Source organism: Schistocerca nitens, chromosome 7 (assembly GCF_023898315.1).
Source record: "Schistocerca nitens isolate TAMUIC-IGC-003100 chromosome 7, iqSchNite1.1, whole genome shotgun sequence".
Lineage (NCBI taxonomy): Eukaryota > Metazoa > Arthropoda > Insecta > Orthoptera > Acrididae > Schistocerca > Schistocerca nitens.
Window position 1 is genome coordinate 358,644,880 of NC_064620.1, and position 17,357 is coordinate 358,662,236.

At 37.5% G+C, this 17,357-nt stretch overlaps 1 protein-coding gene across 1 annotated transcript in view; it reads left to right on the plus strand.

Moving 5' to 3' along the window:
• Nucleotides 1-16,781, plus strand: part of LOC126194690 (xanthine dehydrogenase) — a 262,170-nt gene extending 245,389 nt beyond the window's left edge. The window contains exons 23-28 of the mRNA XM_049932909.1: nt 7,842-7,970; nt 14,306-14,433; nt 14,539-14,653; nt 15,507-15,761; nt 16,054-16,221; nt 16,463-16,781. Coding sequence (XP_049788866.1) covers nt 7,842-7,970; nt 14,306-14,433; nt 14,539-14,653; nt 15,507-15,761; nt 16,054-16,221; nt 16,463-16,513 — 846 coding nt within the window. The 3' untranslated portion in view covers nt 16,514-16,781. The remainder of the gene's footprint in view (nt 1-7,841; nt 7,971-14,305; nt 14,434-14,538; nt 14,654-15,506; nt 15,762-16,053; nt 16,222-16,462) is intronic.
• Nucleotides 16,782-17,357: the final 576 nt, after the last annotated feature.

The following is a 17,357-nucleotide window of genomic DNA, read 5'->3' on the forward strand; positions in this document are numbered from 1 at the left end:
ACCAAAAGTATGAAACCTTAATGGTGTCTACTTCAGCCACTGAAGCAATAGTGTAAATATTGCTGAGCCAAGTGTTTTATAAATGAAGAATGTGTGCTGACCAGTTACATTTGGTGTCTATATAAGCACCCAGGCATTTTGTAACCTCAGATTTTTGTATTTATTGATCTCTGCACTTAATATTAATTTGTTCCAGATTTCTTTGTGGAGTATGGAATCTCATATAAAGGGTTTTATCTGTATTGAGTGAGAGACCATTTGAAGAAAGCCAGTTTACAATATAATTGAAAACTTTATTTGTAGTTTGTTCATGACTGTTGTCTAGAATTGTAGTGTCATCTGCAAAAAGAGTAAATTTACTGTTTTTATCAGAACAAAGTGAGAGATCATTAATGAAGATGAGAAATAGCAGTGGACACAAAACAGAGCATTGTGGCACACCACAACTTACTGAGCCCCACTCAGATGAGGCAGGTTCTCTGGATGAGCCATTCAGCATTACAGTCTGCTTTTGGTCCTTTCACTATGGAAACCATAATATTCTGCCTTTACCAAAAGGATTAGATAGTTTACACAGTCGAGGTCACAAAAAATACCTACTGGAGACATTTTTTTGTTCATGGCTTCCAGAACTTGGTTGGTGAAACAGAATACTGCTTGTTCTGTAGAAAGACCAGCACGAAATCCAAACTAACTCTTGTTTAGGATATTGTGGAAGCTAAGATGATTAATAATCAACCTGTGCATGCATTTTTCAAGAATTTTTGAAAAGAGGGTTAAGAGGGAGATTGGGTGATAGTAACATCGTTTTTCTCACCTTTTTTCAAATGGCTCTGAGCACTATGGGACTTAACTGCTGAGGTTATCAGTCCCCTAGAACTTAGAACTACTTAAACCTAACTAACCTAAGGACATCACACACATCCATGCTCGAGGCAGGATTCGAACCTGCGACTGTAGCTCACCTTTTTTAAAGAGTGGTATCACTACAGCTAGTTTTAGCCAGTTGAGGACTATGCTTTCTTGCAGGGATGTATTGAATATGTTGCGTAAGACTGGACTTATATATCTGTAGCAATATTTCACTATTTTACAGGAAATATTGTCCACACCAACGGACGTTTTTTTTTTTTTTAATGAGGTAATAATTATTTCAATCTTTTTTACTGTAACTTGAGGTAAGGATAATTGTGGGGGTCTATTACTGATAGCTTTCTGTAGAAAACCCAATGATTTGTCCACAGAACCTTTACAGCCTATCTTCTCTGCTGCTGCCACAAAGTGCTTGTTAAAGATTTCTGCAACTATTTCAGGTTTCTTTGCAATACTGGTACCTTGTTTGATTTCAATGGGTGTCCTGTTCCCCATTTTTTGCCAGTTTTCCACTTTATTACATTCAAATTGTTTTTATTTTGTTGTCAGACCTATCAATTTCAGTCTTAATGCACATATTTTTTGATTTATTTATTACCTTCTTTAGGATACATGTAGCATCCTATTTTTAGTGCTGACATTTCTTTGGATCATTACAAGTTCTGAGGGAATCATATAGCATCCTATTTGTTCTGAAAGGTGTTTTTATTCCTGCAGTGATCCATGACGTATTGACAGTGCTTACATGACTGTTTTCTAATTATTTTTTTTTGGGAAATGTGGCTTCAAAGATAGACATAAATTCATTAAGAAATGTATTATACCTTATGTGCACATTTGTTTCATTGCAATACGCCAGTAGTCTGTGATTTATTGTCTAATGACAGTAGAGTTGAAAATGAATACTGAAGAATGGAAAAGTGAGAGAGTGAGAGAACAATTTACACATAAATAATGCTGAAACAAAGTAAAGAGTGTGTGGGGATAGGGAGATGGTGACGGAAGGGGAGATGCAAATGGCTGAGGTTTAAGGTCATGAGTCACCAGACAATACACAAACCCGATCCACGTCACACAAATATTACTTTATTCATAAGCTCTGAATAATATGGAAGTAGCCTCTCAGGACTCCACAAGATGCAGAACAACTGATGTGCATGATACAAACTAGAATAACATAGAGCATCAGTCAATGCTACCCCACACATATACATGAATGAGTCGCCAGCAGATGGCTTGGCAGAGACTGTGCCATGTGCACACCTCCCACAGATGGCCTTCAGCGGCTGGCCCATATTGATACAGTTGGCAGCCGATTCAAGCGCATACATGCAGTGTCCCACACTCAGCACACTCACACTTACGAGTAGCAGGATACAGCGAGGTTGGTGAGCACAGAGCATAGAACAATTTCCTTATTGTGCAGTTCTGATACTGGTACTGGAGACAAAAAATTCCAAATTACCTTTTGAGTACTAAAAAAAACTTAACTCTTTCTGAACAGGCTGTGAAGGCCCAATGGTACCAACCTGCCGCCATGTCATCATCATCCCAAAGGCATCACTGGATGCGGATATGGAGGGGCATGTGGTCATCACACTGCTCTCCTGGCTGTATGTCAATTTCCAAGACCACAGCTGCTACATCTCAATCAAGTAGCTTCTCAGTTTGCCTCACAAGAGCTGAGTGCATCCTGCTTGCCAACAACACTTGGCAGACTAGATGGTCAGCCATCCAAGTGCTAGCCCAGCCCAACAGCACTTAACGTTGGTGATTGATGGGAACTGGTGTTACCAATGTTGCAAGACCGTTGGCTACCTTTAGGCTACAGCTGCCACCAAATCAGTAACTGCTACTACTGATATAAAATCTGCCACATTTTCAAATCTCATCTCTTGCTCACTTCGTATTCTTGATTTTTCTTTCATAAAGTCCTATCATGACTTCCTTCTGTCATGATTTATTATTTATTAATTAAGTGTGTTCCAAAGATCTTGTCCCAAATCTTCAGGGAGACTGAACGAATCCAATATGAGCTACAAAAGATAGACACTTTTGGAAATAAATTATATACATTTTTAATAAATTAACTATTACTAAATTTCTAGATGCTTTTAAACCTTCATTGGTTGAAATGAACATGGGAGAACTAGAATAAATCTGGGTGACCAGATAATTAAGAAGAGGGTGATAGGGTACAGTTTTAATTTTCTTTTGAACTTTTTTAAAATGTATCAGATCTAATCCATGAGTGGTGTTTACTTTACCTGTTGAGCTTCCATATTTCTTGCTGTAAATTTGTTGTGGTTGCTTTTAAAGATATTTGAACTAGAATGCAGAATCTTAGGAAATACGCTGAGGTGTACATTGAAATAACTTTTTTCTGTCATATTATGGTTGAGTTTGTTGTAGTTAATCTGAAATTGATTGTATTATTAATGATGACTGCTATTAGCACGTAAATATATTGTAAAGAAAGGATCAGAACTGCAAAATTTGTAGACAGCTCTCTGCAGCATGTGCCTGCAGCATGTGCAGTTATATATTTATACTTTACACAACATTCATATTGCTGATCTATTCTGAATCAATATTGTATTTTCTTCAGCTGCATTGAATCCTAAAATAATACCATAAGGAACAACGAATTAAACATAAGCTAGCACTTCCGTCTTCATGTAACATGCCAGACTGAGCTTGCTTTGTTTATGTATGTCATGCATGGGCTATCTTTGGTGACTCACTTGCCTGATTCACATACCTACTTAAGCTCACAAGCCATCATGTTACATGATACAATACCAGTGCTCCTTAAGCATGAAATCAAAACTACAATGTCCGTGATGTTAATATTTATGGGGTAATGCACTGATATGAATGACATCCCTTTCCCAACATGCCACACCAACAAATTATGCTTCAAAACACGCATTTTTGAGAGTGTGTTCATTTTATGTTCACCCATCTTCAGATGTTTCCATTTATTTACACATCATGAATGTTGTTTCTTTACTTACAGCATTTTACAGTAGCTGCCTTAAAAACTTCCATTGAAAAATTCTGCAAAACTGTTAGAAAAGAAACAGTGTTCACAATACATAAATAAATGTAAACATCTGAAGATGGGATGCAGGGCCTCTTGAAATGTCACCATGAACAAATGAAACTATAAAAGCAACTGGTTGCAGCTAATTCATTATTGATCTTTTCAGTTTCATCAGTTGCAATGTTCTATTATGTCCACAAAGAGCAAAAGTTATTTACTATTGTTAACACAAGAAAGAACAGAAAAACAAATGCATTAATGAGTTAGGTGTAACTCTGCGATTTTTGGCCAAAGACAAGTCTTTCTAGTGTTTGTAATTTAGTATGTTAATAATCACATACACTATTAGCAAGCATTTTTCAAATATTTGTGCAAAAATACTGATGACATAGGCATAGGTTGTTTCTGTAACACTAAATAAATTAAGCCATCCTTCATTAGTTCATTTTAAAATGTTTGAAAGTCTGAGTCATGTGAATTTGGCATACATTGGCTGTATAATACAGAAACCAAAATGGCTACAAACAGGGTATAATGGGCACTCGTTAATGTAATATGGCATAGGATAACATATTTTAAAACAATAATAACCTACTTACAGTATGTTCTAGAAGAAAGAACCCTGAGGTTCTTCATAAGTATACATTTCCATCTTAAGATGTCACACAAAAAAGACCCAATAAATGAGATTCTGAAGAGCTACTAAATATTTGAAGAAAACTATTCTACAGAAAACAGCTACACCATAGCACTTGAGTTATGAAAGATTCATGTTCCTAATAGGTGGCAGATGTTCAGATGTGACCACTAGATGTCACTAATTTATGCACAAACTTCCTCATAGAGGAAGCAGTGGAATTTATTAAACACACTTTTATACAACACAAAATCTTCTACGTATGTGTGCATCTTAAATGTTTGGACAAGGTTTTTTGACTGCAAATGGAAGTGAGGCACCATGATGTGGCAAATGCCATTGTATATATGAAAGTCCTTGAAAAACTGCACCAAGAACTGAGGACCATTGTCCAAAACCAGGGTGCAAGGCAAGCCTTCTATGGCGAACATCTTCAACATGGCCTTGAAAGTCACATCTGCTGTCACAGACAGACAATGAACAACATAAGGAAAATGAGAAAATGCGTCATTTGCCAATAATCAGAAAGTGCCTAAGAAAGGATCAGTGAAATCAATGTGAACTCTTCCCCAAGGCTATTTATGGGAAGGCCATGGGGAAAAAAAAGAATATGTGCCACCACCTGCTGACCCAAATGCTTGTGGCAGACCGCAATAAGGTGTTTCATCTCTCGATTGATGCCCAGCCAAAATACATGGCGGCACACCAAAAGTTTTGTGTGAGAGGTCCCTCCATTGACCCTGTTGCAGTAAACAGAGGATGGAGAACTCCTGCCGCAGAACCACTGGAACCACATTGTGGGGAGTACACCATTCTGTCGACAGGAGAATAACACTATACAAGAGGGAAACACAATTCCACAACACATAAAAATTCTGAAGCAGGTCTGATGCCCAGCCTGGCAGACGGTAGGGCCACCCACGTTGTATCATGTGTATGATCTGTCCGTGCACTGGATCAGTTGCCACAGCAGAGGCAATTCAGAAACAGGTGATGGTGAAGCCATCCACTGTGTGACTCACCTCCATTTCCTGTTGAAAACTAAGTATTTCCTCCTGGCCGAACAAGGGTTCAGTGTCTGTGGGGAGCTGGGACAGAGCATCCGCATTTTCATGTTGTGAGATGGGACAAAACTGGATCTCATAATTGTATGGGGACAAGAATAGAGTCCAACACTGAAGGCAACGAGCAGCTTTGTCTTGTAAGGACACAGATGGGCTAAAAAGGGAAACCAGGGGCCTATGTTTGGTAATTAAATGAAATTTGTACCATACATGAACAAATGAAATTTTTAAAGGCATAGACAATAGCAAAAGCTTCTTTTACCATCTGAGAATATGTTGCTGAGCTGAGTTGAGTATTTTCAGAGTAAAGGCAATAGGCTCTTTGGAGACATCTGAATGGCAATGGGCCAGTACTGCCCCCACTTCATACTGGGACATGTCTGTGGCCAGGAAAAATGCTTGCTGGGTTGAAACGTGACAAGACACAGTGCAGAATGTGTTGCACAAAAGCATGCTCACACTTTACAGACCAAACAAAAGAGCCACTTTTCTGAAGCATCAGATGCAAGGGGTGTGTGATGGTAGTTGCTCTGGGTATAAACTTGTTATAGTACATCCCTTACCAAGGAATGCCTGCAGTGTTCAGATTAGGACAGGGAAGAGCTGTAATGGCAGTGACATGTTGTTTCGCAGTGCACACACCCTGCCAGAAAATTTCATGACCCATATAAACAACGAAAGGCTGAAAACAGTGAAACTTGGTGAGATTGTATTTCAGGCTCAGCCTGTAGAACAATAAACAAAGAAACAAGGTTACATAGATGTTCTTCCATGGTAGCACCTGTCATGATGATATAAAGGTAGTTAACACAATAAGGGGCAACCACTGTAACCTATTCTAAAAAACATTGACAGATGGCAGGCACACTAGCAACCCCAAACATTAGCTATTGATACTGATAGAGGCCGAAAGGCATATAAATCACAAGCAACTGTTTTGATGTCTCATCCAAAGGCAGGCTTTGGGCAAGACAACTTTAAAAAAAATTGACCCACAGCCAACTTTGTGAGCAATTCCTCCAGACAAGATGGGAGTAAGTATGTATGACTGCCTGTGCATTAACCATAGAGCTAAAGCTGGCTGGATGGCTTCTTTATGATATGATCACCAACGACATAGCCCATTCACTTGAGGAAATTGGGCTACTCAATTCCAATGAAATTAAGCAACCTAGCTCTGCCCTAACCTGGTCATATAAAGCTACTGGCACTGCCTGTGCCTGGAAAAAGCAAGGGTAGGCATAAGGTTTGAAGATGATGGGTGCAGTAAAATTGTTTGCACAACCTAACTCTGGGGCAAACACATCTGAAAACTCAGAACACAAAGAATGTAATTTGTGATAAGACACTTGATCTGACACTAGATGCACAGCATCTGCAACAGAAAAACCAAAAGTAGCAAAAGCATCTAACCAAAACAAATTTTCAGTACTCACATAGTTAAACACCAAGTACGTAATGGAATGGACAACTGACTTGTGCTGGTCATATATATATATATATATATATATATATATATATATATATATATATATATATATATATATATATATATATATAACAGAGGGAAACATTCCACGTGGAAAAAATATATATCTAAAAAGAAAGATGATGAGACTTACCAAACAAAAGCGCTGGCAGGTCGATAGGCACACAAACAAACACAAATATACACACAAAATTCAAGCTTTCGCAACAAACTGTTGCCTTCTTTATATATATATATATATATATATATATATATATATATATATATATATATGTGTGTGTGTGTGTGTGTGTGCATGCGGCACTTGTGCGTGAGAGTGTGCTAGCACATTTGCTGATGGAGGGGATGTCAGTCACCAAGAAAGTGTCTCTTAAAGGTTTAACATTATGTGTGAAGTCTGTTGCAAGTAACTAAATGGTTTCATTCTCAAATACTGGATAAATGTAGTTTAGCTACTTGTGCGTCATGAGCTCTGATACATTTCCACCCCCACACACACCACTTTGAGAAGGAGGTGATTCTTACCCTAAACTGTTGCTTCCAGACAGTAAGTGATATAAGTACCAAGTTTGGTTGAAATCAATGCTGTGGCATAGAGGGAGATGTGGAACTTGCATACATTCACTTTTATGATACATACCGTATGTGTTTGTAAAAACAGTTAATATGTTTGAAAGTTTTCTCTAAAAAGTTTATGTTTTTCTGATGTTCTTATCAATTTGTCTGCTGCAGGTGGCAAGCAGAGTTCTTGGGATTCCTGATAAATATATTCACATTTCTGAAACATCAACAGACAAAGTGCCAAATACCTCAGCTACAGCTGCCAGCGCAAGCTCAGACCTGAACGGCATGGCAGTGATGGTAAGTTTAATACATTTTATAAGCAAACAACAGCAACATGGAGTTTTATGATATAAAACTGAGGAAGGGATAGAATAGCTGACAATAAGTACTATGGAAATATGTGTTTATTACAAATCAGCTTGAATTCCAAGGCTTAGGAACCACAAGGTATAATAACTGAGAAAAAAGTGCAATGTTTGAATTACACATCATCAAATTATTTAAAAGTAAATAATAATCCAGCATAAAATAATACATTTGTGTGTGCTTTTCTTACCAGTGACAGCTGGAAACATTCCTATGTGCCAATCAGAAACCTGAAATCTTGTTTTTTTTTGTTGTGGTCAATGATGTTACCAAAGTTTCAAAACAGTACCCACTCTATTGCAATTAATTCTAGAAACAACTCTTAGACTATACTAAGCCGTTTTTCTGTTATATCCTTCCTTCAAGGAGTGCAGGTTGTATGCTAGAGAGCTTCTGTAAAGCTTGGAAAGCAGAATAGAGGTCATGATGCACTGAAGCTGTGAGGAGAGGTTGACAAGTTGTGCCTAGATAGTTCAATAATAAAGAACTTTGCTTGTGAAAAGTAAGGATCCATGTTCAAGCCCCAGTCTACCACACAGTTTTAATCAGCTTGGAGACTTCGTAACTGTACACACTCCACTTATAAGTGAAAGATTTATTCTGGAAGTAACACCTAGACTGTATCTAACCTACTGCTCTATGATATACTTCTTTCTGGAAAGACTAGTTACCCCTGAGCAGGCACGCCATTTTTCATACCACAAGTGGGCACGTGGCAAACTTAGCACAGATGTAAAGAATAGCTGCCTTTATGTTACCAAGGTAAACATTCATGAACAAAAATGCAGGTTAATCTTAGTTTTGCTAACCAATGAAAAATATACTAACATTATATGACCAAAATCACTATTTAATTAAACAACGATAGAACAAAACTTTCATTGTATCTTTCTGTTGCTGCACACAAGTGGTGTTGTTGTTGTTGTCTTCAGTCCTGAGACTGGTTTGATGCAGCTCTCCATGCTACCCTATCCTGTGCAAGTTTCTTCATCTCCCAGTACCTACTGCAACCTACATCCTTCTGAATCTGCTTAGTGTATTCATCTCTTGGTGTCCCTCTACGAATTTTACCCTCCACGCTGCCCTCCAATGCTAAATTTGTGATCCCTTGATGCCTCAGAATATGTCCTACCAACCGGTCTCCTCTTCTCGTCAAGTTCTGCCACAAACTCCTCTTCTCCCCAATTCTATTCAATACCTCCTCATTAGTTATGTGATCTACCCATCTAATCTTCAGCATTCTTCTGTAGCACCACATTTTGAAAGCTTCTATTCTCTTCCTGTCCAGACTATTTATTCTCCATGTTTCACTTCCATACATGGCTACACTCCCTACAAATACTTTCAGAAATGACTTCCTGACACTTAAATCTATACTCAATGTTAACATATTTCTCTTCTTCAGAAACGATTTCCTTGCCATTGCCAGTCTACATTTTATATCTTCTCTACTTTGACCATCATCAGTTATTTTGCTCCCCAAATAGCAAAACTCCTTTACTACTTTAAGTGTCTCATTTACTAATCTAATTCCCTCAGCATCACCCGACTTAATTTGACTACATTCCATTATCCTTTGTCTTGCTTTTGTTGATGTTCATCTTATATCCTCCTTTCAAGACACTGTCCATTCCATTCAACTGCTCTTCCAAGTCCTTTGCTGTCTCTGACAGAATTACAATGTCATCGGCGAACCTCAAAGTTTTTATTTCTTCTCCATAGATTTTAATACCTACTCCAAATTTTTCTTTTGTTTCCTTTACTGCTTGCTCACTATACAGATTAAATAACATCGGGGAGAGGCTACAACCCTGTCTCACTCCCTTCCCAACCACTGCTTCCCTTTCATGCCCCTCGACTCTTATAACTGCCATCTGGTTTCTGTACAAATTGTAAATTGCCTTTCGCTCCCTGTATTTTACCCCTGCCACCTTTAGAATTTGAAAGGGAGTATTCCAGTCAACATTGCCAAAAGCTTTCTCTAAGTCTACAAATGCTAGAAACGTAGGTTTGCCTTTCCTTAACCTTTCTTCTAAGATAAGTCGTAAGGTCAGTATTGCATCATGTGTTCCAATATTTTTACGGAATCCAAATTGATCTTCCCCGAGGTCTGCTTCTACCAGTTTTTCCATTCGTCTGTAAAGAATTCGCATTAGTATTTTGCAGCTGTGACTTATTAAACTGATAGTTCGGTAATTTTCACATCTGTCAACACCTGCTTTCTTTGGGATTGGAATTATTATATTCTTCTTGAAGTCTGAGGGTACTTCGCCTGTCTCATACATCTTGCTCACCAGATGGTAGTGTTTTGTCAGGACTGGCTCTCCCAAGGCCGTCAATAGTTCTAATGGAATGTTGTCTACTCCCGGGGCCTTGTTTCAGTTCAGGTCTTTCAGTGCTCTGTCAAACTCTTCACCCAGTATCGTACCTCCAATTTCATCTTCATCTACATCCTCTTCCATTTCCATAATATTGTCCTCAAGTACATCGCCCTTGTATGGAACCTCTATATACTCCTTCCACCTTTCTGCTTTCCCTTCTTTGGTTAGGACTGGGTTTCCATCTGAGCTCTTGATATTCATACAAGTGGTTCTCTTCTCTCCAAAGGTCTCTTTAATTTTCCTGTAGGCAGTATCTATCTTACCCCTAGTGAGATAAGCCTCTACATCCTTACATTTGTCCTCTAGCCATCCCTGCTTAGCCATTTTGCACTTCCTGTTGATCTCATTTTTGAGATGTTTGTATTCCTTTTTGTCTGCTTCACTTACTGCATTTTTGTATTTTTCCTTTCATCAATTAAATTCAATATTTCTTCTGTTACCCAAGGATTTCTACTAGCCCTCGTCTTTTTACCTACTTGATCCTCTGCTGCCTTCACTATTTCATTCCTCAAAGCTGCCCATTCTTCTTCTACTGTATTTCTTTCCCCCATTCCTGTCAATTGTTGCCTTATGCTCTCCCTGAAACTCTGCACAACCTCTGGTTTAGTAAGTTTATCCAGGTCCCATCTCCTTAAATTCCCACCTTTTTGCAGTTTCTTCAATTTTAATCTGCAGTTCATAACCAATAGATTGTGGTCAGAGTCCACATCTGCCCCTGGAAATGTCTTACAATTTAAAACCTGGTTCCTAAATCTCTGTCTTACCATTATATAATCTATCTGATACCTTTTAGTATCTCCAGGGTTCTTCCATGTATATAACCTTCTTTTATGATTCTTGAACCAAGTGTTAGCTATGATTAAGTTATGCTCTGTGCAAAATTCTAACAGACGGCTTCCTCTTTCATTTCTTACCCCCAATCCATATTCACCTACAATGTTTCGTTCTCTCCCTTTTCCTACACTCGAATTCCAGTCACCCATGACTATTAAATTTTCATCTCCCTCCACTATCTGAATAATTACTTTTATCTCATCATACATTTCATCAATTTCATCATCATCTGCAGAGCTAGTTGGCATATGAACTTGTACTACTGTAGTAGGCGTGGGCTTCATGTCTATCTTGGCCACAATAACGCGTTCACTATGCTGTTTGTAGTAGCTTACCCGCACTCCTATTTTTTTATTCATTATTAAACCTACTCCTGCATTACTCCTATTTGGTTTTGTATTTATAACCCTGTATTCACCTGACCAGAAGTCTTGTTCCTTCTGCCACTGAACTTCACTAATTCCCACTATATCTAACTTTAACCTATCCACTTCCCTTTTTAAATTTTCTAACCTACCTGCTCGATTAAGGGATCTGACATTCCACACTGTGTGTTACCCCACAATAATGACCCACTTGAAGCATTAAACAGCATAGTTGCATCATATCCCTGCCAACTATTTATTTGACTACTAATTATCGTGTAAATAATAGTCTCATTGTGGCACAATACTGCTAGCTTAGAATCTGTATCATTTTCTAGCAAGAATCATAAATTTTTTCTCACCTGGCATGCTGTTTATTTTATATTGTTGCTGCTCACTTGGAGGTATGATGACACAACTTATTAAGGTGTTAGCTGAAGCAATAATAAAGGAATAGGAACTGGCTTCCAACTGTAAAACAATAATGAAATTGTATAAAGCAATGTTATTTGTGACTGGTGCACTTTATATATTGGTGTGCCTGCTTGAGGGTTAGGTGAGCATTGCAGCAGAGTGGCTGTGAAGTGTTGTGGAAATCAGATAGATCATGTCTTAAAATTTTAGTTCTACCAAAAGTCGTGTGTAGATGCTCATTTGCTATAGTTTGATTGCATGCTTGGTGGTCAATCACTGGAGTGTTTCAAATTCTAGAAGTTTATATCAAGAGTGATCTAAGAGTTACCATATGTACCTAACTGTGTGGAAGGCAGGCACTAGATAGGGAAATACTGGACAAAATGTTTAGAAATTTAATTCACTCATGAAGGAGGTTGTTTACAAAACCTTCATTTAACCAGTCACAGAAATACTCAACAAAATCCAAAGTGGGATGCTACAGCAAAAATGTTGTGCTTTACGAAGTGCTTTATTCTTACAACTCTGAGAGCTCACACCCCAATGTGATTGAAAAAAAATTTTACTTCCTTCAACTACTGTATATTTTGCGTAATGAACACAAGAGAAAAAACTAGAGAAATTTGGATACATACCTTCCTGGGCAATATCCACAAAAGGAATGGGAGGCAAGAAAAATGATACTGATACACCGTGAACCTCCCTCAACATGCTATTTGAGGTCTTTTGGAATACAGTTGTAGGTGTACCATCAAGGAGAAGAATGTTTAGAACACGTACAAAATATCAGGCATCAACACAAGAAGCATAGGACAAACAGTGTTCCCACAAACTACCAGCAGCATTGTCACTCAATCCCTTAAAGAGATTCTGTTATGTCAGATGGTGTCTGTTAATATTGTCTTAACTATTATGCAATGTTTCCAGTGGTTACAATTGAAAGAAAAACAGCCCTCAGTCACTATTTTTAACAAATTAACCTGGTTTCAACACTGCTAGGAGTGTCTTCCTCAGAATTTAAATCAAAGAATGGTCTATATTCTATAACATGGTCACAGAATTATGACTAAAGATGTTTGATAGGGTGTAAGTACGGAATCATCGTAAAAGACTGGCAGTACTTATATGTCATTTATAAAATAATAAATATGCCAAAAGGGTATTAGTCACAAAGATATTTAAGATAAAGAAAACTGTGATGGTGAGCCACTAAGGGCTGCTCGTTACTTGCATGGTGCAGGTTGCAAAACCTGTAACTTGGATCATTTTAATGGTGACATTTCCAGTGTATGAAGCTGCCTATTACAGGTGATGGACATTGTTCCTAACCTGACTGTCCTTAATATGAAATGCCAGTTTTTCACTGGCATTAAGTGACATCAGATTCCTCAAAAAGTCTTCTCTGGAAGCTACCTAACTAGCTCACAACAGAATGTCACCAAAATAAATGCATTAAAGCCATGCTTTTGTGCATCCATTACATAAAATGATGTTCATGTGTTGTGAGTGCTTTTGGCACTGTAGGGACTAAAGTGTAATATAGGTCATAGCATGACATTTTAATGAATAGTTAGTTCCTGTTATAACAACTTACTGTAAGTAAACCTGAATGAACTTAATAAGCTGTCAAAATTGAACCAACTGTCAAATCCTTTGCAAAATAGACAATTGTTCATAATATAAGACAGCAACAAAATAGTGACCAGACACAGATGCAGTATGTACATGTGCAAGAACAACTTGATGCAAGTGTACCTATGTACATATTCTGTGTAAATTACCATCCAATTGACAAAATCTATGCTTATGAATTATTGCCATTTTATAATACAACCTGCAATCATTATACAATTGCAGGTTGTACTATAAAATAGCAATTATGCTGAAACAAGCTTGTAGTACAAAAGAATAATAAACCCTAAGCTACTCACAGGACCTAATTATTCATTAAATGTTGTAAGTGCCATAGAATAATGTTTTTTCTTGAGTCTCAAGCAGGACATCTAATGTTTCGTGGGAGAAACTTTGAACATCAGCACACTTTTTCTTCTCCTCTGGGACACATAGGGGCCGAGAAAGTAAATACAGTATAATTCAGAAGAGTTTACAGCCAAGTGCATTTTGTTTGGCAGTTAAATTATTTACAATTAAAAACAGTTGTTATTTTTATTTGTCAGTTTAATTGCTATCAGTTAATCATATGATAGACTGTTATTGTTCTTCTTCTTGTTATTATTGTTAAGATGCACCATTTTCATTTATTTCTCTGCAGGACGCATGCCAGAAAATAAAGGATCGCTTGAAGCCAATAATAGATGAAAATCCTAAAGGAACATGGGAAGATTGGATTCAAAAAGCTTATCAAGAAAGAGTAAGCCTTTCTGCTACTGGATTCTACAAGTAAGATGATATACCGATAATATTCTTTGGCTGCATGTTCATAATCAAAGTCAATGCAATAAATAAAAAATATTGACTAATATTTTTTCCCTTCTTTCTTGCAAGAACTCCAGATATCACCTACGACTTCAGCAAAAATACTGGAAACCCATTCAATTATTTCTCCTTTGGTGCTGCCTGTTCAGAAGTGGAAATTGATTGTCTAACAGGAGATCACAAGGTGAGATACAGTAAAGTAATACATTCTCAGATAGGAAATAAAAATTAAAGTGAAAGATTGCAGCATAGAGTAAGAGAAATTAGTTGGCACTAATATGAACAGAAAGTAATAATGGCATTATTTGTAAGTACTGTCCTGTTAATGCCCACTGTAATAACAATAAAATTGTTCAAAATGGTTCAAATGGCTCTGAGCACTATGCGACTTAACTTCTGAGGTCATCAGTCGCCTAGAACTTAGAACTAATTAAACCTAACTAACATAAGGACATCACACACATCCATGCCTGAGGCAGGATTCGAACCTGCGACCGTAGCGGTCACTCGTTTCCAGACTGCAGTGCCTAAAACCACGTGGCCACTCCAGCCGGCAATAAAATTGTAGCGTAGTTGAATAGGTACAGAGACAAGAATGAACGTCTCATATACTGTTTAACGTAGCTAACTGTTACATGTGTCTTTCTCTCTCTCTCTCATCTTTTTATTGTTCATTATTTAAAGCTGTCTAAGGTAACAATGAACTGCCGAGTTACCTAAATGTAAGACATTACCTACTTTGACATTTGCTCTGATGTTGCCCAAACATCTTCAAATTATAAAATTATGGGTACATTAAGTAAACTACCACTATGAAATGCAGCAATATTTGAGGCAGAAGAAAAAAATATATTTGCCATTATTCATAATAGAAATAAAGCCAAAGTACACAATTAGGAAAACAGAATTTACTATATAGATTTCTCTAATATCCCTGCATTAGGAGAAATGTAAACAGTATGTTAAACAGAAAGGGCAAAATTTGCATGTGCTCATGCAAAAAATTTAAAATTCTGTTTCCTCTTTTTCCTGTGCAGGTTCTCAGGACAGATATTGTGATGGATCTAGGTTCCAGTCTCAATCCAGCCATAGACATTGGACAAATTGAAGGAGGTTTTGTGCAAGGTTATGGTCTGTTTGTGCTAGAAGAAGTGGTAGTGTCTCCAACAGGCACAATGTATTCTCGAGGACCTGGAGCATACAAGATACCTGGTTTTGCTGATATACCAACGGTTTTCAATGTGTCATTACTCAAGGATGCACCAAACCCAAGGGCTGTTTACTCCTCAAAGGTACACATTTCAGCACTCTTATATGCTTTGATGTGGCAGCCTTTATGGAAGTATTAAAATTACTGGTTTCAATAAAACTTTACACTTGAAATCTGTAACATTTCAAAAAAAACAGTAAAGACAAAACAAAACATGATTTTATGCACCAGAGTAATTTCTTAAAAAGTGCACAGCTGGGACTGTTTCCAATGCATCGACAGTATTTTAGATTTTGGGTACATTATATAAAACTGACTCATAAACAAGGTTGTTACACAACTGAGTAATTCAGTATTTTGTTTGCACATTTCAGGCAGTAGGAGAACCTCCTCTCTTCTTGGCTTCTTCAGTATTTTTCGCCATAAGAACAGCTATCCAAGCTGCTCGTGCTGACAATGGACTGGATAAATGGTTCCAGTTAGATGCGCCAGCCACAGCTGCCCGCATTCGCATGGCTTGTGGTGATAAAATAGTGAACAAGGTTTGTATTATATTAATGCCTTTAAAAGTATCACTCAAAGTTTATTTTTTTAATTTACAAATCTCAGTAAATTATGTTTCACAGCTTTAGTTCTTATGAACAAAAACAGTTTTGAGCAGAATTATGCACCTTTGTTTCTTATTACTTTGTATTTAAATTGTTAAATTCCATGCAAAAAACAATTTTGTAACTCAAATGAGCAAAGTTGTGTGCTTATTAGCTAATGTAACTTATTTTATAGTTCCAGGAACCTGACAAAGGAACATACACTCCATGGAATGTGGTGTTGTAATAATAATGATGTTCCAGATCTGCATGAGACTGGATACTGAAAAAAGAATAGATATTAAAGAACACACAAATGTTCTTAAATAACCTGTGATATCTGTTTTAAGAAAATTGATAAATGTCTTCAAATAGCTTCCATATTTATTATTTTTAATGAATGCTCATGGAATATTTTTAAGTAATTAGTGTTTGGAATGTCTGTATGAATGCTAATGGAGACTGTGATGTATTTTGCACAATTTTGAATTGAAATAAAAATCTATTCTTCATAATTGATTTGTTGCTTGTTTTCAAATGGATTCCTAATTAAATAGCATCAACATGAAAACTGTGGATTTAGCTGAAGTCTTTGTTGCAAACAGTACTGGTAGTTAAGAGATGATGGAAGGGAATAACCATAACTGCAGTGCTAGAAATTTAGAGGATAGCTTTCAAGTGACAAGACTTGGCAACTGAATCAAGCCAACCTCAGGATTCATGAGCAAAATAAACCATGTGCATGTATGCTTACACAGCCCATCCAGCTAGCCGTACGGTCTAACGCGCTGCTTCTCAAGCAGGAAGGTGTGCTGGTCCCCGGTACGAATCCACCCGGCGGATTAGTGTGAAGATCTGGTATGCCAGCTGGCCTGTGGATTGTTTTAAGGCAGTTTTCCGTCTGCCTCAGTGAATGTGGGCTGGTTCCCTTTATTCTGCCTCAGTTACACTACGTCAATGATTGCTGTACAAACTCTGCTCCACGTACAGGTACACCATAATTACTCTACCATGCAAACACTCATCTGATATGAGACATTCCTGGGGGATCCACTGTGGGCTGAACCGCAGGGTTTGACATAGAGTGGTGG